General features: G+C 39.8%; 1 protein-coding gene across 1 annotated transcript in view; it reads left to right on the top strand.

Moving 5' to 3' along the window:
- Nucleotides 1-20147, top strand: part of CPE (carboxypeptidase E) — a 116309-nt gene extending 96162 nt beyond the window's left edge. The window contains exons 6-9 of the mRNA XM_059174715.1: nucleotides 4564-4703; nucleotides 14695-14794; nucleotides 17591-17709; nucleotides 19338-20147. Of these exons, the coding sequence (XP_059030698.1) occupies nucleotides 4564-4703; nucleotides 14695-14794; nucleotides 17591-17709; nucleotides 19338-19436 (458 nt within the window). The 3' untranslated portion in view covers nucleotides 19437-20147. The remainder of the gene's footprint in view (nucleotides 1-4563; nucleotides 4704-14694; nucleotides 14795-17590; nucleotides 17710-19337) is intronic.
- The last annotated feature ends 3289 nt before the right edge of the window (nucleotides 20148-23436 follow it).

Consider the following 23436-nt stretch of genomic DNA (forward strand, 5'->3'; position numbering starts at 1 on the left):
TCATTCTATCAATGTGGTGTTTCTCATTTGTTGATTTGCTTATGTTGAACCATCATTATGCCCTAAATATACATTTTACATGATCATTCTGTATGATCCTTTCAATGTGCTGTTGAATACAGTTTGCTAGTATTTTATTGAGAATTTTTGCAACTATATTCATCAGGAATATTGGCCTGTAGTTTTCTTTTCTTGTAATGTCCTTTTCTGGCTTTGGTATCAGGGTGATGCTGGCCTGTAAAATGAGTTTGGGAGTGTTTCCTTCTCTTCAATTTTTAGGAAGAGTTTTAGAAGGATTGGTGTTAATTCTTCTTTAAATGTTTGGTAGAATTCACCAGTGAAACCATATTGTTTTGGGCTTTTCTTTTTTGGGAAGTTTTTGATTGCTGGTTCAGTCTTCTTACTAGTAACTGATCTGTTTCAGATTTTCCATTTCTTCATAATTTATAATTCAGTCTTGGTGGGCTGTATGTCTCTAGAAATATATCTGTTTCTTCTAGGTTATCCAGCTGTTTTTCTATAATCATTTATAGTAGTCTCTTAGGATCCTTTGTATTTCTGTCATATCAGTTGTAGTAATGTCTCCTCTTCCATTTCTGATTATTTTTTGAGTTTTCACTCTCTTAATTCTTACTCTAGTTAAATGTTTGTGAGTTTTGCTTACCTTAAAAAAAAAAAAAAAAACCCAGCTGTTAGACTTGTTGATCTTTCCTTTTGTTTTTCTTGTCTGTATTTCATTTGTATCTGCTCTGATCTTTCTTATTTCCTTCTTTTTGCTAACTTTGGACTTAGTTTGTTCTTTTTCTAGCTCTTTGATGTATCAAGTTAGATTGTTTATTCAAGATCTTTTTTCTTAATGCAGGCATTTATTATAATAAACTTTCCTTTTAGAGCTGCTTTTACTGCATCCTGTAAATTTTGTTATGCCGTGTTTCTATTTTTGTTTGTTTCATGATATTTTGGTTTTCCTTTGATTTCCTTTTTGACCCATTGGTTGTTCAGAGGTCTGTTGTTTTAATTTTCTACAGAATTGTGAATATATACTGCATAATATTCCATGTGGGCTTGAGAAGAATGTGTAATTCTGCTGTTGGGTGGAATGTTCCATATATGTCTGTTAGGTACATTTGGTCTAACATATAGTTCAAGGGCAGTTTTTATTTATTGAGTTTTGACTGGATAATCTATCCATTGTTGAAACTAGGATAATTAACTCTTCTATTATTATTGCATTGTTGTTTATTTTTCCCTTCAGGTCTGTTAGTATATTTGGCTTAATATATTTAGATGCTCCAGTGTTGAATGCATATATAATTTTCAAGAGTTATGTCCTTTGAGAAATTTACCCTTCTATCATTTTATAATGACTGTTTCTTGTCTCTTGTTAGAGCTTTTTGTCTTAAAGTGTATTTGTCTGATAAAAGTATAGCTACCCCTACTCTTTTTAGGTTTCCTCTTGCATGGAATATCTTTTTCCATTCCTTCACTCTAAGCTTTCCTTGTCCTTGAAGATGATGTGAGGCTCTGAGGCTCTGGTAGGCACCATATAGTTTGATCCTGATTTTTTTTTTTTCTTTCCTGTTTTTAAATCTGTTCAGATACTCTATGTCTTAATGGAGAATTTAAACCATTAACATTTAAAAGACATATTAATACCATCTTATTGTTTTCTGTTTTTATTGTTCCCTTGTTCCTTTCTTCCTCTCTTTCTGACCTTCTTTGTGAATTGATCATTTTCCTTAGTGATGTGCTAAGTTCTTACACATTTGTCTTTTGTGAAGTATTAAGTTTTTGCTTTGTGGTTAGCATGAGACTTACATCCTATAGACATAACAGTCCATTTTAAGCTGACAACAACTTAATTTTGATCATTTACAAAAAGACATTTTATACCATGCCCCACCAATAATGTGTTTTTGATGTCACAGTTTACATTCTTTTATGTTATATATTCATTAATAAATTATTGTGGCTATAGTTATTTTTAATACTTCTGTCCTTTAATTTTCATACTAGAGTTAAGTGACTAAGACTACCATAACACAGTGTTAGAGTATTTTGGATTTAACTCTATACCTATTTTTACCAGTGTGTTGCATTTTTTTTATGTTTCCATGTTAAAAATTAGTATTCTTTCATTTCAGCTTCAAGAACACTTTTCAGGGCGCCTGGGTGGCTCAGTGGGTTAAAGCCTCTGCCTTTGGCTCAGGTCATGATCCCAGGGTCCTGGGATTGAGCCCCGCATCAGGCTCTCTGCTCAGCAGGGAGCCTGCTTCCCTTTCTCTCTCTGCCTGCCTCTCTGCCTGCTTGTGATTTCTGTCTGTCAAACAAATAAATAAAAATCTTAAAAAAAAAAAAAAAAACAACCAAAAACACTTTGCAGCATTTCTTGTAAGACAGTTCTAATGGTCATGAGATCCTTCAGCTTTTGTTTGAGAAAGTCTTTATTGCCTTATTTCTGAAGGACAACTTTGCTGGGTAAAGTTTTCTTGGTTGGCAGTTTTTTTCTTTCACTTTGAATATATCATCCCACTCCCTCCCTGGCCTATGAGGTTACTACTGAGAAATCTCCTGATAGCCTCATGTGTGGGGTTGGGGGTGGTTCTTTTGTAAGTTATAAGCTTTTTGTTTTTTTCCCTTGTTAGCTCCTTTTAAAATTATCTTTTTTGTCTTTGATTTTTTGATTACTTTTTTCTAATACACCCTGGAGAAGATCTTTTTGAATTGAAATTTTTGGGTGACCTATGAACTTGGATGTCCAAATTTCTTCCTAAATTTAGGAGGTTCTCAGCCATTATTTCTTGATATTTACTTTCTGCCTCTTCTCTCTCTCTCTTCTTCTGGGACTTTAGTGATGTGTAGATTGCTTCCTTAATGGTGTCCCATAGTCATGTAGGCTTTCTACACTCTTTTTCATTCCTTTTTCTTTGTTTTCCTATTACTGGGTAATTTCAGATGGCCTGTTTCTGCCTCCTGATTTTTTTTTCTGCTTGATCCAGTCTGCTATTAATGCTTCCTACTGCATTTTACCCCTTTTAATTCTTTGTAATTGTTGTTATTGTTATTTTAGCTCTTGAACTTCTGTTTGGTTCTTGTTATGATTTCTATCTTTCTGTTAAACTTCTCATTTTGCTCATATATAATTTCCCTGATTTCATGAATTGTGTTTTTTATTGTAGGTCATTGAGCTTCCTTAAACAACTATTTCGAATTTTTTACTATGAAAGTCATAGATCTCCATTTCTTCAGGTTTGGTTACTGGAAAATGATTGTGTTCCTTTGGTGGTGTCATATTTCTTTGATTTTTCATGTTCCTTGAAGGTTTCTGTTGCCTCCTTCCCATCTGAAGAAGGAGCCACCTCCTTTCTTTACCGACTGGCTTTGGTAGAATGATAACTTTTCTTAGTCCTGTTAGGAATTCCAAGGCTTTCCCAGACCTTTTCTATGATATGCCTCCTCCTTACTTGTTAAGGGGAATATTCTTAAAATTGTATGCCTTCTTTTGATCCTGCAAAGTCAGGCCAATTGCTGATAGCCTCCTCTTTGCTTTCCCTAGGGCAGTGCTAAATGCTCAAATTTGTGTCCTTTCTCTCAGCCATGCAGTGTTGGGCCAGCTTTCTGTGAGTGCTCATCAGTCATCTGCAAAGACTCACTGTTGCTACCATCAGTGGCATGCAGGGGGAGCTTGCTACAGGGCGGAGTGTGTGGATGGGGTGTGTAGAACGTTAGGGGTGCCTGTGGGCCAGTCGAGGGGTCTGCTGGCAAGGTGTCCCCAGTGGCTCATGGGTAGGCTTTCTGATGGATTCTCTGACAAGGTTAGTAAGATCCACATTCCTTTGATACATTCTGAAAGTCTTGCCTACTGTTCTCCTAGCCATTCCCTGCCCCCAGTCATATAGCATACTTAAGTTTTCTGGATGGGGTGAGAAAGAAGCTGTGTCCAGTAAACTCACTCACATGTTCCCACTTTGCCTCCTGAGAGAAATCATGGACCAAAAAGTTCTCTGTTGTCACTGAGCTGTACCACCTTAGGGAAGGGGTGATGCAAGGAAGGCAAAACCATTACTCTTACTTTCTTAAGTGCATCTGGTCTCTGATTTTTTTCTTCCAATGGTGTGCTGGAATTTTTGCTCTGGACTCCTGGCTTTCCACAAAGGCGCTCTGTTCCATGCGTGATTGTCAAAATTGGGTCTTTTTCGAGGAAGATGGTAGAAAACTCCTCTTCTGTCATTTTGATGCCATTGTTCCCAGTTGTCTTCTTTGAAGACAATTCCAGCAACGCGGAACACCGTTGATGCCTGCTTTAGCACCCAGCAGCCGCAAAGCATTCAGCTAAGTGATTGCTTAAGAACCCAAGAGAATTTCTGCTCTAAAGCAATAACAGCCTCCCAGTTCTGTTGTTATGTCCCTTATGGTAGGTGATTTTCCTTGTGGTTTCCCACAGACTACTTAAAATGCAGCGGTTGGTGTATTTTTTGCTTGGCTCCCAATTCAGCAGAACGGTTTGTGTAGGGTTTTCGTCTCCACATGTAAATTCTGACTTTCCATTTGGTACCTTGGCAGGAATGCAAGACTTCAATTACCTCAGCAGCAACTGTTTCGAGATCACCGTGGAGCTTAGCTGTGAAAAGTTTCCACCTGAAGATACTCTGAAGAGCTACTGGGAGGATAACAAAAACTCCCTTATTAGCTACCTCGAGCAGGTAAACACTGTCTCCAGCATAAAATGGGAGATCTAAGAGCATTTAATCCAGGCATACTGAGCCCATCTCAGGAGTCAGGGGAGTCCATCTGACTCAGAATGAGGCTGCTACATTTGGAAAACATGTCAACAGTGGTCCAAACAGGCTTTCATTTGTGCCTCATGATATTCACTGAGAACCGACTAAACTGAGATTTGTGGTAAAGTGAGGTGACACCCTGTGTTCATTCATATTGCTCTAAGCCAGGCAGTCTTAGGACCCTCCTCCACCCTGATTGTCTTGGGCCTGTCAGGCATCCCAGACAGGATCAGGACAAGGGTGAGGTAAGTGAAGCATCGAGGATCCAAAACCGAGGGAGGCACTTACTCTCAGGGGCATGCAGGTATAGGATCTGTACCCGAGTGTGAGTGCCTTCTTAATTTCTGTGCCCTAACGTGCCCCACTTGTTTCACCCTCGACTCAGCGGTATCTGAGGTAATCATAATAACTATAGCTTACCTTTCCTGGGCATTTACTGTTTCCCAGGCATTGTTCTGAATGCCTTACATGTGATCATAAACACATTTAATCTTCACAACAACCTCATAAGGGAAGTTGTATCTTCATCATCATCATCATCATCCCTGAATTAAAAATGAGGGATCAGAGACACAGACAAGTCAAACAGCTTGCCTGAAGTCACTCAGGCACAGTTTAAATCCAGGCTGTGTCCTTCCAGAATCACCATGCCATATTGCCTCTGATGACACAGTCCCATATCTGTTCTAGAGAAGCACTTAATGGAGCCATTCCAGTATGGTCTATACAGAATTTGGGGGGAATCTCACTGCCTGAGGGAGTAAGATACCTTACCTACTGATACCCTGCCAACCCCACACTTCTATACTATGTGGACATGGGCTCTGGGGGCCTCGGTGGGGAAGAAGACCCAAAGACTCTGATCCTTGCCTGCAGTGCCTTGATGGTCTTCAAACTCCATTCTGTATGTGGCTATTTACACCCAAAGCTAGGTAGAGTGATGTCAGTTTCACATGCCAGCAGATGGTCCAGACTAATTTAAAAACTAATTTGATATGAACAAATTATGTTAAATAAACATGAAGCTATTTGCATATATATGGACAACATGTACTAGGAAACTGATGCATTTAAAAAGATGTAAAATCAGGAGAAGATAATCAAGATGGCGGAGAAGTAGCAAGCTGAGACTGCTTCAGCTAGCCGGAGATCAGCTAGATAGCTTATCTAAAGATTGCAAACACCTGAAAATCCATCGGCAGATCGAAGAGAAGAAGAACAGCAATTCTGGAAACAGAAAATCAACCACTTTCTGAAAGGTGTATTCTTTTTTTAAAAATTCTTTTCTTTTCTTTTCTTTTTTTTTTCTTTTCTTTTTTTTTTTTTTTTTCTTTCTTCCTTTTTCAACCTCTTTTTATCCCCTTACTCCCCACTCACGATTTTGGATCTCTTCTAATTTGGTTAAAGCATATTTTCCTGGGGTTGTTGCCACCCTTTTAGTATTTTACTTGCCCCTTCATTTACTCTTATCTGGACAAAATAACAAGACGGAAAAATTCAACACAAAAAAAAGAACAAGAGGCAGTACCGAAGGCTGGGGACCTAATCAATACAGACATCGGTAATATGTCAGATCTAGTGTTCAGAATGACAATTCTCAAGGTTCTAGCCGGGCTCGAAAAAGGCATGGAAGATATTAGAGAAACCCTCTCGAGAGATATAAAAGCCCTTTCTGGAGAAATAAAAGAACTAAAATCTAACCAAGGTGAAATCAAAAAAGCTATTAATGAGGTGCAATCAAAAATGGAGGCTCTAACTGCTAGGATAAATGAGGCAGAAGAAAGAATTAGTGATATAGAAGACCAAATGACAGAGAATAAAGAAGCTGAGCAAAAGAGGGACAAACAGCTACTGGACCACGAGGGGAGAATTCGAGAGATAAGTGACACCATAAGACGAAACAACATTAGAATAATTGGGATTCCAGAAGAAGAAGAAAGTGAGAGGGGAGCAGAAGGTATACTGGAGAGAATTATTGGGGAGAATTTCCCCAATATGGCAAAGGGAACGAGCATCAAAATTCAGGAGGTTCAGAGAATGCCCCTCAAAATCAATAAGAATAGGCCCACACCCCGTCACCTAATAGTAAAATTTACAAGTCTCAATGACAAAGAGAAAATCCTGAAAGCAGCCCGGGAAAAGAAGTCTGTAACATACAATGGTAAAAATATTAGATTGGCAGCTGACTTATCCACAGAGACCTGGCAGGCCAGAAAGAGCTGGCATGATATTTTCAGAGCACTAAACGAGAAAAACATGCAGCCAAGAATACTATATCCAGCTAGGCTATCATTGAAAATAGAAGGAGAGATTAAAAGCTTCCAGGACAAACAACAACTGAAAGAATTTGCAAATACCAAACCAGCTCTACAGGAAATATTGAAAGGGATCCTCTAAGCAAAGAGAGAGCCTACAAGTGGTAGATCAGAAAGGAACAGAGACCATATACAGTAACAGTCACCTTACAGGCAATACAATGGCACTAAATTCATATCTCTCAATAGTTACCCTGAATGTGAATGGGCTAAATGCCCCTGTCAAAAGACACAGGGTATCAGAATGGATAAAAAAACAAAACCCATCTATATGTTGCCTCCAAGAAACACATTTTAAGCCCGAAGACACCTCCAGATTTAAAGTGAGGGGGTGGAAAAGAATTTACCATGCTAATGGACATCAGAAGAAAGCAGGAGTGGCAATCCTTATATCAGATCAATTAGATTTTAAGCCAAAGACTATAATAAGAGATGAGGAAGGACACTATATCATACTCAAAGGGTCTGTCCAACAAGAAGATTTAACAATTTTAAATATCTATGCCCCCAATGTGGGAGCAGCCAACTATATAAACCAATTAATAACAAAATCAAAGAAACACATCAACAATAATACAATAATAGTAGGGGACTTTAACACTCCCCTCACTGAAATGGACAGGTCATCCAAACAAAAGATCAGCAAGGAAATAAAGGCCTTAAACGACACACTGGACCAGATGGACATCACAGATATATTCAGAATATTTCATCCCAAAGCAACAGAATACACATTCTTCTCTAGTGCACATGGAACATTCTCCAGAATAGATCACATCCTCGGTCCTAAATCAGGACTCAACCGGTATCAAAAGATTGGGATCATTCCCTGCATATTTTCAGACCACAATGCTCTAAAGCAAGAACTCAACCACAAAAGGAAGTTTGGAAAGAACCCAAATACATGGAGACTAAACAGTATCCTTCTAAAGAATGAATGGGTCAACCGGGAAATTAAAGAAGTATTGAAAAAAATCATGGAAACAAATGATAATGAAAATACAACGGTTCAAAATCTGTGGGACACAACAAAGGCAGTCCTGAGAGGAAAATATATAGCGGTACAAGCCTTTCTCAAGAAACAAGAAAGGTCTCAGGTACACAACCTAACCCTACACCTAAAGGAGCTGGAGAAAGAACAAGAAAGAAACCCTAAGCCCAGCAGGAGAAGAGAAATCATAAAGATCAGAGCAGAAATCAATGAAATAGAAACCAAAAAAACAATAGAACAAATCAACGAAACTAGAAGCTGGTTCTTTGAAAGAATTAATAAAATTGATAAACCCCTGGCCCGACTTATCAAAAAGAAAAGAGAAAGGACCCAAATAAATAAAATCATGAATGAAAGAGGAGAGATCACAACTAACACCAAAGAAATACAAACTATTATAAGAACATACTATGAGCAACTCTACGGCAATAAATTTGACAATCTGGAAGAAATGGATGCATTCCTAGAAACATATAAACTACCACAACTGAGCCAGGAAGAAATAGAAAGCCTGAACAGACCCATAACCAGTAAGGAGATTGAAACAGTCATTAAAAATCTCCAAACAAACAAAAGCCCAGGGCCAGACAGCTTCCCGGGGGAATTCTACCAAACATTTAAAGAAGAACTAATTCCTATTCTCCTGAAACTGTTCCAAAAAATAGAAATGGAAGGAAAACTTCCAAACTCATTTTATGAGGCCAGCATCACCTTGATCCCAAAACCAGACAAGGATCCCACCAAAAAAGAGAGCTATAGACCGATATCCTTGATGAACACAGATGCGAAAATTCTCACCAAAATACTAGCCAATAGGATTCAACAGTACATTAAAAGGATTATCCACCACGACCAAGTGGGATTTATTCCAGGGCTGCAAGGTTGGTTCAACATCCGCAAATCAGTCAATGTGATACAACACATCAATAAAAGAAAGAACAAGAACCTTATGATACTCTCAATAGATGCTGAAAAAGCATTTGACAAAGTACAACATCCCTTCCTGATCAAAACTCTTCAAAGTGTAGGGATAGAGGGCACATACCTCAATATCATCAAAGCCATCTATGAAAAACCCACCGCAAATATCATTCTCAATGGAGAAAAACTGAAAGCTTTTCCGCTAAGGTCAGGAACACGGCAGGGATGTCCATTATCACCACTGCTATTCAACATCGTACTAGAGGTCCTAGCCTCAGCAATCAGACAACAAAAGGAAATTAAAGGCATCCAAATCGGCAAAGAAGAAGTCAAATTATCACTCTTCGCAGATGATATGATACTATATGTGGAAAACCCAAAAGACTCCACTCCAAAACTGCTAGAACTTGTAATAGGAATTCAGTAAAGTGTCAGGATATAAAATCAATGCACAGAAATCAGTTGCATTTCTCTACACCAACAGCAAGACAGAAGAAAGAGATATTAAGGAGTCAATCCCATTTACAATTGCATCCAAAACCATAAGATACCTAGGAATAAACCTAACCAAAGAGACACAGAATCTATACTCAGAAAACTATAAAGTACTCATGAAAGAAATTGAGGAAGACACAAAGAAATGGAAAAATGTTCCATGCTCCTGGATTGGAAGAATAAATATTGTGAAAATGTCTATGCTACCTAAAGCAATCTACACATTTAATGCAATTCCTATCAAAGTACCATCCATCTTTTTCAAAGAAATGGAACAAATAATGCTAAAATTTATATGGAACCAGAAAAGACCTCGAATAGCCAAAGGGATATTGAAAAAGAAAGCCAACGTTGGTGGCATCACAATTCCGGACTTCAGGCTCTATTACAAAGCTGTCATCATCAAGACAGCATGGTACTGGCACAAAAACAGACACATAGATCAATGGAACAGAATAGAGAGCCCAGAAATAGACCCTCAAATCTATGGTCAACTAATCTTCGACAAAGCAGGAAAGAATGTCCAATGGAAAAAAGACAGCCTTTTCAATAAATGGTGCTGGGAAAATTGGACAGCCACATGCAGAAAAATGAAATTGGAGCATTTCCTTACACCACACACAAAAATAGACTCAAAATGGATGAAGGACCTCAATGTACGAAAGGAATCCATCAAAATCCTTGAGGAGAACACGGGCAGCAACCTCTTCGACCTCAGCCGCAGCAACATCTTCCTAGGAACAACGCAAAAGGCAAGGGAAGCAAGGGAAAAAATGAACTACTGGGATTTCATCAAGATCAAAAGCTTTTGCACAGCAAAGGAAACAGTTAACAAAATCAAAAGACAACTGACAGAATGGGAGAAGATATTTGCAAACGACATATCAGATAAAGGACTAGTGTCCAGAATCTATAAAGAACTTAGCAAACTCAACACCCAAAGAACAAATAATCCAATCAAGAAATGGGCAGAGGACATGAACAGACATTTCTGCAAAGAAGACATCCAGATGGCCAACAGACACATGAAAAAGTGCTCCATATCACTCGGCATCAGGGAAATACAAATCAAAACCACAATGAGATATCACCTCACACCAGTCAGAATGGCTAAAATCAACAAGTCAGGAAATGACAGATGCTGGCGAGGATGCGGAGAAAGGGGAACCCTTCTACACTGTTGGTGGGAATGCAAGCTGGTGCAGCCACTCTGGAAAACAGCATGGAGGTTCCTCAAAATGTTGAAAATAGAACTGCCCTATGACCCAGCAATTGCACTATTGGGTATTTTCCCTAAAGATACAAATGTAGTGATCCAAAGGGGCACGTGCACCTGAATGTTTATAGCAGCAATGTCCACAATAGCCAAACTATGGAAAGAACCTAGATGTCCATCAACAGATGAATGGATCAAGAAGATGTGGTATATATACACAATGGAATACTATGCAGCCATCAAAAGAAATGAAATCTTGCCATTTGCAACAGCATGGATGGAACTAGAGCGTATCATGCTTAGCGAAATAAGTCAAGCAGAGAAAGACAACTGTCATATGATCTCCCTGATATGAGGAAGTGGTGATGCAACATGGAGGCTTAAGTGGGTAGAAGAAGAATAAATGAAACAAGATGGGATTGGGAGGGAGACAAACCATAAGTGACTCTTAATCTCACAAAACAAACTGAGGGTTGCCGGGGGGAGGGGGTTTGGGAGAAGGGGGTGGGATTATGGACATTGGGGAGGGTATGTGATTTGGTGAGTGCTGTGAAGTGTGTAAACCTGGTGATTCACAGACCTGTACCCCTGGGGATAAAAATATATGTTTATAAAAAATAAAAAATTAAAAAAAAAAAGATGTAAAATCAGCTTAAGTGTTCTTTTACACGTGTCAGATATCCATAGAATACCTTACTAAAAGTGATTCTCATGGAATTGATGCGCTAATTACAAAGATTAAAAATTACTCATGACACAGGATGTTTTCAATCAGTGGAATCCTCTGCATGTTAATATAAAAAAGGCATTTTCAACAGCAAAAGGTAAAAATAATTAGCCATTTTGACCCTAGAACAACCTTGATAAGAACCCCTGAATAGTTTCTCCTTCGAGGAGAGCTGTAATTATATTTTTGGGGTAGAGAAGGTAAGACGGGGCTATTTGGTGTGTCCTCCTCCTCTTAGATGTCAAATAATGCCTACTTAACGCAGTGCTTTTCATTCTATTTACATAGTTCTTTCCACAAAAATTTATTCAGCTACTCTAGTGTCTTAGGCATGCTGTGAAGTGCTGGGGAGAGAAGTCTGATTATCAGTGAGTTCAGAAATGTCAGAACTGAATCACGTGAGAGCATGATAACTGCTCAAATAAAGGTCAGTTACAAAGAGTCATGGCAGCGCGCTGGGTCCATAACCTGGTCCTGCTCATCAGTTAAAACAACAGGTTCAGCTGCTGCTTGAGCCTTAGTTCTTAAGAAAAAACTCTAGACAGAACAAAACCCACAAATATGTACCATCAGGAAAGAGAAGAATATGTGTTATATTTATGATGGTAAGTAGGCATGTATCAACTCATCAATTTATATAGACATAAGCTGGAAAGAAGAGGGAACAGGTCATACCATCCTGTTTTATGCCACTTGGAATCAGAATTTGATCTGTCCAAAGACCCATAGGATCCACCGTGATAGAACCTCAGTGTTATGGTTCCAGCTGTGGAGAGGCGGTGACAGTGATATTTACAATGGGCTCTTCCAGCTTGCTTCATAGAACACTGAGTTTAGGGTATCAACGGCTGATGACAGGTCAGTGAAGACTGCCAGAAGTTCTGTGTTGAAATTATTTTATTGATGATGGGACAGAGTACAGTGGGGTATAGTAACTGAACACCTGGACCTAAAGTCTAAGTGTGGACTAGTTTAGAATTCATGGAAAATAGGTGATTAGGAGGTCTAATTCTGTAATTGGTTGAAAATAAATCTCTTGCAAGGCTTTAAAGGGATGTGTGCAGGAACTGGAATTGCAAAGTTAATTAGGATAAATAGTTTGCTGTGGTGGAGAGCCTCTCACTCAATAGCTTTGCAACGGTCTAGTTCTCAGAATTCCCAAAGAAATTCCCAAAGAATGCTTCGTGGGCACTGGCATCAGAATCACCTAGGTTCTTGTTAAAAATGAGTTTCCTGTCCCATCAGTGAACCCCACTGCTTGCATGGTAGTATCCCAGAGTAAGTCCATTTCAGCAAGCTCTTTGGGGGAGGGCTTAAAGGTTACTGATATGAACAGTTCTGGTGACAATGGAGAATCTCTGGATTTTTTTTTATTTTTTTTTCCAGGCTTGGTTGATTGATGTCCTGGTATCTGAGGAGAGAGCATTATAGGAGGGACAATAGTAGTAAATAGTTTCTTCAGGCATGAGTGAAATTTGAACTTCTGTTATTTCCTTTGCAAAAGCCATAAAATGACAGCATTTTCTGATCTGCATTCATGTGGAGTTGTGAAAGTCTGTAACACTTTCACTGAGATTTATTACTACTGTGTAATTTTTCAGAGAAATTTCCTTCAAAATTGTCGTATCAGAGATAGATATCTACTTATTTCACTATTTTTTTTTAAAGACTTTATTTATTTATTTGACAGAGAGAGATCACAAGTAGGCAGAGAGAGAGGAAGAAGTCGGCTCCCTGCTGAGCAGAGAGCCCGATGTGAGGCTCGATCCCAAAACCCTGAGATCATGACCTGAGCTGAAGGCAGAGGCTTTAACCCACTGAGCCACCCAGGCGCCCCTATTTCACTATTTCTTAAATGGCATACTCTAAGTCTTGGGTTGCAGAGGCAGAGAAAAAGTAAAGTCATGAATATTAACTGGGTATATTTTTGCCCAATGCAGGCGAACTATATATGTTTTTGAAGTGATTGTTTGACTTAGTTTTGAATGGTAAGGAAATTTAAAACTTTCATCTCTCTAAGGTTTATAATATTGACAATATCCAGATTATGGTGCCTCAATGAGCATAAAGTACATGTGGGTAAATAATGGTTTGTTTGCAAGCTTTCTAAATTTCTTTGAAGAGCCCTCATATTAAGAAATTTAAGGTTTGCATTTTTTTCTATGTGTATCACTCTTCCTTTTCTCTAAAATTTTTCTGATCCCCAAAGTGCCTTTAGAGGAAGGAAGTACATGTTATTTTTGTAGAGTTGTAGAGATTCTGTATCTTTAAAACTAATAGCAAATGCAAAAAGATTTGCTGATTGATAATCCAGGACATCTGTTTGATAAAACATTGTACTGCTGCCAGATTTATTCTCTGATGACAAAGGCAGGCCTGAGACTTATTCTACCTTCTGTGGGAAATATTCCAGTGTCCTCAGTAGCAAAAGCAAATTCACTTTCTAGGGCTAGATGGAGTGAGGAGCGAGCTGAGCCTTTGGGAATCTGGGCAACTTCTGTTAATTAATTAAGCTTAGTGTATCACCCTTTGGTGTTTCCAGAAGCAGCACTTTCTCGGGGACCTGAAGTGACTCTCTCTTACTTGAAACATACTGACTTAGTTGAATTCTGTTTAAAAATGAAGGAAAAAGCTGCTTTTGTAGTTTGCACTGTAGTTGTCGACTGTGGCTTAATGGAGGGGCGTTATTCTTCCGTTTCCTTTCTAAACCCAGTCTTCAGTTTTAAAGTCCACAGATCTTTCAGGTCACTTATTTTCAGCCAAAAGAATATTGTTAATGGGTTCACTACAAGAGTAATCACAATCTATCTTTTTCCTCAACATGAACAAGTGCTAAAAAGGCTGTAATGTAATTCTTGCTAGCTGGCGGGGGCCATACCCCTATACACAGGTGACCCAGTGTAAGAGGGAGAAAGTCATGAAATCTGCCAACGACCAGAACTGCTTAGGACAGACTTTTGTTTTATTTTGGTGGTTTGGAAGTTACTTCATTGTCTTTATCTGACAGAATAAGATGTCAGTTTTCAGGGGATTACTTCTCATTTGTCCACTTGAGAAAGAACAGTGTAGAGGATGTTAAAAAAAAAAAAAATGAGCAGCCTTTTGAGCATATTTTGATCCTTAAACACTGAGGATCTACAGTCTTTTGCTCGAAAAGAAGGAGATTCTTGGCATGAAACGTGTTCTTAGAGCATTTTAAATTTGATTTTTTTTTTTTTTTTTTTTTTGCTTGTTCTTGATCTTCACAGATACACAGAGGAGTTAAAGGCTTTGTCCGAGACCTTCAAGGGAACCCGATTGCCAACGCCACTATCTCCGTGGAGGGAATTGACCATGATGTTACATCCGGTGGGTATTCTCTGCCATGATCTGGAGGCTCTAGTGTAACACACAGAGCGTGATTACTTGTCATCCTAGTTACAGTTCCTACCTTGTTCTAAACAAAACAATCGAATGACTAGTGTCTCTTTACCTCCGCCCTCTGCCCGCTTTGATAAGTTACATTTCCTTTGTGGGAGCACAGTCAGGCAGTTACTAGGACGGTTGCTGGCTTAGAACTTGGCATGCAGCAGGTGGCGCCCTTTCCTCGCTGTCTTGGCCTGGAGCTGCCCCTGGGAAGCCTCCACTGGAGAGTCTGTGTAGCTCTTGAGGCAAAGGCAAATGAACTGGCTGGAGCTGAAGTATCAGCGCCTTTCTGATGCCTCTGAGGTGCTGACAGGCTGTTAATTGGAGGACCTCGGGAGAGAGTGGGAAGGATAGGAAAGAACAATGCCAGTGTATCAGGACGTGTCTAGGATTTCTCTCCTGTTTTCTTCATTTAATCTGTACAAAAAATCCAGACTTTCTCAGGGTTAAACCAGGTGTTAACAGCGTGGAGGTGGATATTAGTTATTTCTGAGTTCAAAGCCCCATTTCCGTTTTCCCTGTTTGGGGACGAGCATATATTTTCCTGGCAAACCTGCCTGCCCCTGTTAATCAACATTTATGCAGCTCGTTCTAGTTTACCTGTCATTTGTTGGGGCCTTTTCAGCAACAGCAATATGTTTTTAGGGAGGAACTATTGGCATGTTTTTATACCTTATTTCCCAGATCACTCTATACCATAACCTCTTTCTTGACCTCCTCATTTATGACTTGGGTATCTAAAAAAATCCTTAACATTTGCCTATCTAAAGCTCCATTTATTTATCTGTTCAACAAATATTTATCAACACCCCCCTAAGTGCCAGCACATCTTGCCAACCACTATACTAGAATTTGTGCCAAGACATTGCCCACTTAGCCCTCGGGGGAGCTTGGAGAAGGCACCCAGGCATCCATCCTCTCTGGCCAAAGGGAGCCTCTTCTGTCTGTTACCCTGAGTGCCAGAGAGATACGATTTTCTCTGCTTTCCATGACTCAGGCATTTTATGGAACTCTAACATGGGAAATACACACAGGCAGGAAGGCATGAAATCTGAGGAGACGCTCCGTCTTTTTGAGGGCAGGGTAGGAAGGGGGAATGGAGCCCAAGGTAGTGAAAGAATGAAATGAATTGTCCTGGAAACCCAGAAGGGTTTCAAGAAGGAGGGAGTGATTGGGAGTGCCAAGAAAGATGACCCTTGTGAATGAACCAGCAGGGAGGATCCCGACAGAATCTGTTTCCGTGGGACAGTGGGAGCCTCCTTGGAGGGTCTAAGAGAGAACAGGAGAGACATTAGAGATAGAGAGTACTGACAGATCTCTTCAGACAAAAGCAAGGGTGATCAGTGACGCCCCAGTTGAAAGGAGATGTGGGAGTCAGAGGAAGATTGGAAGAGATGGTCACAGGGGCTTTTCTTTTTCTGGTTTTATTTTCACAGTGAAATAAGATGGAAAGCATCAACTGAGAGGGAGGATGAAGAGGATATGTCAGGGGTGTTAGGAAGAAGCAGAAAGTGTGAAATGTCTGCTAAGTCCTTGCTACTCAAAGTGTGGCCCTGACCGGCCCCTGAAGTCAGCACAGTCTTGGAGCTGGTTAGGAATGCAGAATCTCAGGCCTCACCCCAGGGCTAGTGAATTAGAATTTGCACTTGACCAGTTTCCTAGGTGATTGATCTTCACTGGTCTAGGAAGATGAGAGTGTGGAAGGACCAGGGAAGAAGGGACGAGAAGGGATACAGAGTGGTTCTGTGCCCTCGGTTATGTCGGTGTATATGCGTCAGAGACCGAGGAGCATGGTGTTGTGTTTCCTCCAGCTCCATGGGAGCAGGTGCAGCTCTGGAAATGAGCCAGGGCTGGTGGCTTGTCAGGCATGGATAACCAAGAGGGAAAAGCAGGTGATGGGTTGAAGGCACATGTGTGAGACTGATGATGTAGGAGTGGCCAGGGATCCTAACGAGATGAGGAGGGAGCTGTGGACATGTAGGGTGAGAAAGAGTATGACCCCTGCCTTTGCTTAAGAATTCTCCAGTGGGGGGAAAAAAAAAAAGAATTCTCCAGGGAACTTGTTGAAAATGAGGTCCCTCCACACCAGCACTCTAGACCAACATATTCTGAATCTTCAGAAATAGAAATTTCTAGCAAGTGCCTGGTTTTGGATGAGGCTGTCTTGGGTCACACTTTGTGACACACTGATTAGCTTCAGTCCATCAGGAGATCACGGCAAGATGCTTGGCCAGACTCGAAACACAGCACCAGATGCTCTGATTCCAGGATTGGGGGCTTTATTTATCTTTTTAACTGTGTCACTCCTGACATGATTATGAGAATCCATTGTCTTCGAAGATTTATTGAAAATTTGACATTAATATCTGTAAAATTGTCATTAGAAATTACTTCCTCTAGGGGCACCTGGATAACTCAGTCAGTTAAGCATCTGCCTTCAGCTCAGGTCATGATTTCCACATGGGGCGCCCTGCTCAGTGGGGAGTCTGCTTTTCCCTCCAGCCCTTCCCCTTGCTTGTTCTCTTGCTTGCTCTGTCTCTTTCAAATGAATAAGTAAAAAATATTAAAAAAAAAAAGTATGTATTTCTCTAAGAGAGTGTAACATTCATTTCAATGGCATTTTATCAAATTCCGTAAACATGTATTTTAAAAACAGGGAATCAGAGAAGTTGAACTGAGGTATAGTGGGTATTCCTAAAATGGCATAATTATGTGAGTGGATATTTTGTTTCCCTACAGCGAAGGATGGTGATTACTGGAGATTGCTTGTTCCTGGGAACTATAAACTCACAGCCTCTGCTCCGGGGTATCTGGCAATAACAAAGAAAGTAGCAGTTCCTTATAGCCCTGCTGTTGGGGTAAGAGATTGTAATGGCTAAGATTTATTGAGCTCTCCGTGTGTGTCACACATATTCAAATGATGTATGTTTAGTCTTCATAATGACCCTGTGAGGTAGGTACCACTATTAACCTCCATTTAACAGATGAGAAAATCGTGGCCAAGCAAAGGCAGGTGACCAAGGGCTCCTTGCTTGATTTTATGCTACTTAGTGCAAAGCTCCCTTATTATTTCTCAGTTTTTTTGAAGACCTCCACAAGAAAATCAAATGCAACTTAACAAAATCAAACTTTTTATTTGACGCTTTGATGTCCATCTAAAATCTCATTTTAGAAATTTAGAAAATGAGATTTCTGTTCGATTTATCTTTTTATTTCTAGAATCCAGTATAATACTCAGTAAGCATTTGGAAAAAATAATTATGTCTGTCAGGTGATCTTAGGCATTAACCAAATATGTAATAAGTATGTATTATGAGAGAGACCCTCTGCTAAAAGCTATCAAAAAGTACATCTTATTTAAGTTGGTGTTACTTATTTTGCTGGGAAGGTGGTGGTGGTGAGACCAGAATTCCTCTTGGCAGGGTTCTAGGGCATTCTGCAATCTTTGCATTACATTTTTGCAACCAGGGAATGGCTGGCAGGATTTCCAATTGAAAGGTTTACTTAAGAGGAGTTTATTGCATTTTTGTGCATACAGCCAAAGTTTGGACTATAAGTACTTGGCTTCACAAATAGAATATCTTAGTTGTTACCTGGTGCTTTGGTTTTCATTGCGTGTCTATGTACATTAGGCTGTATATGTATTAAAATCAAGAGATAATTTTGGGCAAGTGAAACCTGGGAAAAAGTAGCCCCAGAAACAGATTGTTAAATGTTCAGTTATGTGGATCTTAGCCTTTCTGGCCAGTGTTGCTTGAAGAAGGTAGTGAGTGTTATATTCCTAAATAACCAGGGACTTAGTGGCCAGATCAAGGAACCTTACTTCTATTTGCAATGAAAGCAGGGGTATCTAGAGGGACTGAGGAGGACTGAGGTTGGGAAGTACAGGTTTTGAATAGCCTTTTATGCTGAAGTCTGTGGATTTTCATAGACCTGCTGAGAACTTGCAGTTTGCACAGAGTTGAGTTCCTGCGCCACTGGCCTCTCTGGTGGTTTGGAGATGTGTATGTCTCTGTCAGTTTCCTTAGCAGATTCAAGATTCTGGAAAGCAGTACCTATGGTTTGGGACACCAGGACACTGAACTACATTCTGCCATCTTTCCCCAGTTCTTAGGAGAAAATTCAAGGTTTAGGGACGTTCAGTGAATACTCAAAGGGAAAAAATTAATTATAAATTACATCTTCTTATTCAGGTTAAAGATTGCCTTTAAATAAGCGGCTTTTGAATAATCTGCTTTTAAATAATCCTACAAGACTGTAAGATCAAAGCACATTTCAAACATAATGGCTTTTGATTGTTTGTTTTTTTTTTCCCCTTTCTGAAAGTATCTTGTTTATCACAAGAGATTTGTAGGATATACTTTAATTTAGGTGGCTATCCTGAGCTTATTCTATAAGCTCTAGAACTGTGCTCATTTTTAAAACTTCAGCTTTTAAAAATACACATGCAGTTTGGTAACAATATATTCTTGATTTCCTCTTTTAGGTTGATTTTGAACTGGAGTCATTTTCTCAAAGGAAAGAAGAGGAGAAGGAAGAATTGATGGAATGGTGGAAAATGATGTCAGAAACTTTAAATTTTTAAAAGAGGCTTCTAACTAGCTGCTTTTAATCATTATCTCTACAATATAGTATGATGTAACGTGACCATTTTCTTTTAGATTTTGTGCAGTATTTAACACTGATTTATTTTGTAATCATTTCAGTATTAATAGACACTACTTAAACTAAATAGCTAGACTTTTAGGTGAAAATATAAGAACTTGATCTGTTTCTTCTCATATAGCATTCATTTTCCTACATATATTACAAGGAGGACTGTAGCAAATGTTTACGCGATCTTGCTATTTTAGACTTAAATGCAATATTCCATGTGTTATTTACGATACGGAAACTTTCTGAGTAACTCTAGCTTTTCAAAATTAATGAAGTACTTTCATTGTCATTGGCGACGATGCCACATAGTGAATGCCGCTGAAAAGGTCAAGGGCTACAGCATGGAGTGGTGGGCACTATACCACACGATTTCAGTAGTTCAGTATAAATTGTCATTCGTCTCGTGCCGACTAGCTATATAAACATGATCATGTTAATGCATTTTTTGGATGGGAAGGAAATGCAAATGTTTAGGAAGAGATCTCATGAGAATGGAAATCGACTTCTTGCTTGTACATATGGGAGCTATACTGTTATATTATTCAGCCTGTTAACGCCACTTAAAAGCTTAAGGGTTTTCTCTTGGTTGTTGATTGGTCTAGAATTGCATTCTGAATGAATAAAGGTAAAAAAAAATATCCCCACGGTCTTTATTTTATTTTAGTTCTCTATGATTTTTAGTGTAGAGTTTTGGTCTTGGGATGAAAAGTCTTTTTTCTGTAATGGTTCCTTACTTGCTAATCCTCGCCATTTTAAAATTAATTCATTAAATAAGATGGCATTTATTTATTTGAGAGAGAGAGAGAGAGCAGGAGAGCAAAAACATGCATGAGCTGGGGGAGCAGCAGGGGAGAGGGAGAGGGAGAAGCAGACTCCTCGCTGAGCAGGGAGCCCAACACAGGGCTTGAGTCCCAGACCATGAGATCACAATGTGAGCTAAAGTTAGCTGCTTAACTGACTGAACAAGCCAGGCACCCCTATCTTTATTACCATTTAAAAATTTATCCAGTGGCTGCTGTTTGCCAAGCACAGAGCAGACCCTGTGCGTGTTGGTGGACAGAAGTTTCTGACTCCATGGATCTTATGAATCAGCTTTGGACACAGATTTTAAATAAATGTACACAGAAATGAGTATGTAACTGTCTCTCATGATGAGTAAGATGGCAGGAAAGAATAAGGTGTTCAGAAAAAGAGAATGACCGAGAAACTTCAATTAGACTGGCTGAGGGGACTCAGAAATAGCCTCTTGATGCATGTAAGCCTACGCCTAAAATAGGAGCAGGTGTGGGCAATGCAGTGTAGGGGTGTGTGTGTGTGTGTGTGTGTGTGTGTGTGTGTTAGTGGTGGTCGTGGTGGTGGTGGTGTGATGGTGTGGCTGATTACTATCCAGGTAGGTTTTTGTTAATGTCATGTTAACTGTTGTAATATCAAACCTCCAAATATATATTGCCACCTCCAAATATATATTGCCTTAAGCACAATAAAAGTCAATTTTTGACTCCGATATCTGTAAGACATACCTGAAGTCACTTCTGCCCATGGCTCATTGCCCAGAGCTAGTCACATAGCTTATTGAATCACCATCTTTCATGGGCCGTACTGTTACTACTATAGTTCTCCTTTCTGGTTGCAACATAGGTTTGCTCCCTTTTTTCCAAATATAGAATTCACTTGACCTCTTCGTGCGTGAGTGAGGTAACTTATATCAAAGCTTGGAGCCTCAAGTCTGGGATTTTTGAGGGATCTCACAATGACCTCTCTATTCGATCAGCAAGTGGCCCCTCTTGCTGTCCAAACCTACAAACCAAAAAGACAGTTTATAGGAATCTTTCTCACCCAACATAAAATAGAATAAGGTCAGTAAACACCCCTCCTTAGAATGGTGAGAAACGAGAGATGCACAGTATTTGCTGGTTTGCAGCAATTCTGAAATCTTGCCAAGTGGCTATTCTATAGCCTCCTCTTCTGGACATAGAGAGTGGTCCTGGTTCCAGAATTGATTCTGGACTCTGAAAAGTGCTTCCTGTTCTCATTCTGCAAGGCCATGACATGGTGCATTCTGCAAGGCCATGACATGGTGCTCTTGAACTCCCCCGTTCTTCACTCAGGATGTGGGTGGATGGAGGTGCATCATTGGGAATGTGGGAGCTCCCTGGTCATTGCAGCAGACCAAAGGAGAGACTGAAGAATCCAGAATGGACCTTTTATTGACTTAGCCTGTGAGTGACATGGTGTCCGCTCTTCTCACAATCTGTTGGCCGAAGCTAGTCACGTGGGTTTGCCTAATTGAACAGGATGCAGGAAATATGGGGGAGCAAGTAGAATATCTGCCTCTGCCAGAAGACTATACACACCAAGTTGGCTGTGCACACAACTGTGGGAACGCAACTCCATGTAGTCTTGCCTTTGCATCCATTTGTCATGATGCAGGGTTTCAAAGGTCCCTGCTTTCCTGGTCCTGCTCTCAGCATGCTCTGATTTTATCATACGAAGGGTCTGGAATGGAGTGCTGTTGGGAGGGAAAGTCCTCCTGGTCAGTGTTTCCGTGCTCAAAGACCTCCACCGGAATAAAACTCCTGGCCTCTAGTCCTACTTCTCACTTACTCTTTCCTGCAGAGAAGTCAGTCACTTAATTGTTAGGTTATGACAGGCGAGCTAATCTAATTGGGTGGGACAAATCCATGAAATGATGGTAAGCTTCCTTTCACTTTCTTCCATACCCTAGGTAGAGGCAGCTCCAGAGTCTCTCTGGGGTACCAAGTGTACAGACTTTGGGTATGTGCGCAGGGACAGAGGAAGGGCTCGTGGGCCTAGAATATTAACAGACTCTTTGTTCCACAGATCTAACATCACTTTCTCCAGTTAGTTTATCAATGATAAAGCTGACTGTTTAACCTCTGTCCGTTGATCTCCCATGTTTTACTTTTCAAGGGGTCCTGAGCTCAGGAATGGAAGAAATGGGGATTATATGTTGAATCCCTAAAATCCTCAAAAAAGTATAGTACTTTAATACATTAGGTGTTTTTTTTTCCCCCAAAGGTCAAGTGGGACCAGTCCCTCTCTCATTTTGACTATCGAACTTCTCTTAATACAATCTAAGATGGACTGACATTTTTTGGAGGTTTCATGTCACATTGTTGCCTCATATAAATTTGGCATAAATGAAAATTCTGCATTAAAGTTTTTTTTTAATTTAAATATTTTATTTATTTATTTGACAGACAGAGATCACAAGTAGGCAGAGAGGCGGGCAGAGAGAGAGGAAGGGAAGCAGGCTACCTGCTGAGCAGAGAACCTGATGCAGGTCTCAATCCCAGGACCCTGAGATCATGACCTGAACCGAAGGCAGCGGCTTAACCCACTGAGCCACCCAGGCGCCCCTCTGCATTAAAGTTTTTTATTTGGTTTGAAAGTAAATGTTAGAATAGGCATGAATGTGGAGCATCTGAAGGTTGAGAATTAAACAGGTTTGTGTTCTGAACAACAGGGCTAAATTGTTGTAGGTAACAAAAATCAAAAAGGGAGGGGACTGGGAGTTGATTTTTATGAAATACTGAACACATTTTAAACTTTGTTCCCCCCCTCATTGACAATGAAAAATCAGGCACATTATTAGGGAAGCTAATCTCCACTCACATTTTGGTTTTCAATTCTTTGCATAAACAAAGATAAACATTTCTTGTAGGAAGGGAAACATGAACTTTGATATTCATATTTTATTTGCCCAACCTTTGAAATCTTTCCATGATTTGGTGTTGTGGGAGGCTAAAAAATCATCATTTGTTCCAACATGACTCAACTTCTCTTCTCAAAATTCTCATGGGGAATTCTTCTCTGGATAGAACTGGACAGCATTTGGAGGTTCTGCCTCAGAAATGTCAAGATGGAATGAACTCACTTATAAATATACTCTATCCTGGTTTTGCTGT

The sequence above is a fragment of the Mustela lutreola genome, chromosome 1 (genome assembly GCF_030435805.1).
Source record: "Mustela lutreola isolate mMusLut2 chromosome 1, mMusLut2.pri, whole genome shotgun sequence".
In the NCBI taxonomy this organism is placed as follows: Eukaryota; Metazoa; Chordata; class Mammalia; order Carnivora; family Mustelidae; genus Mustela; species Mustela lutreola.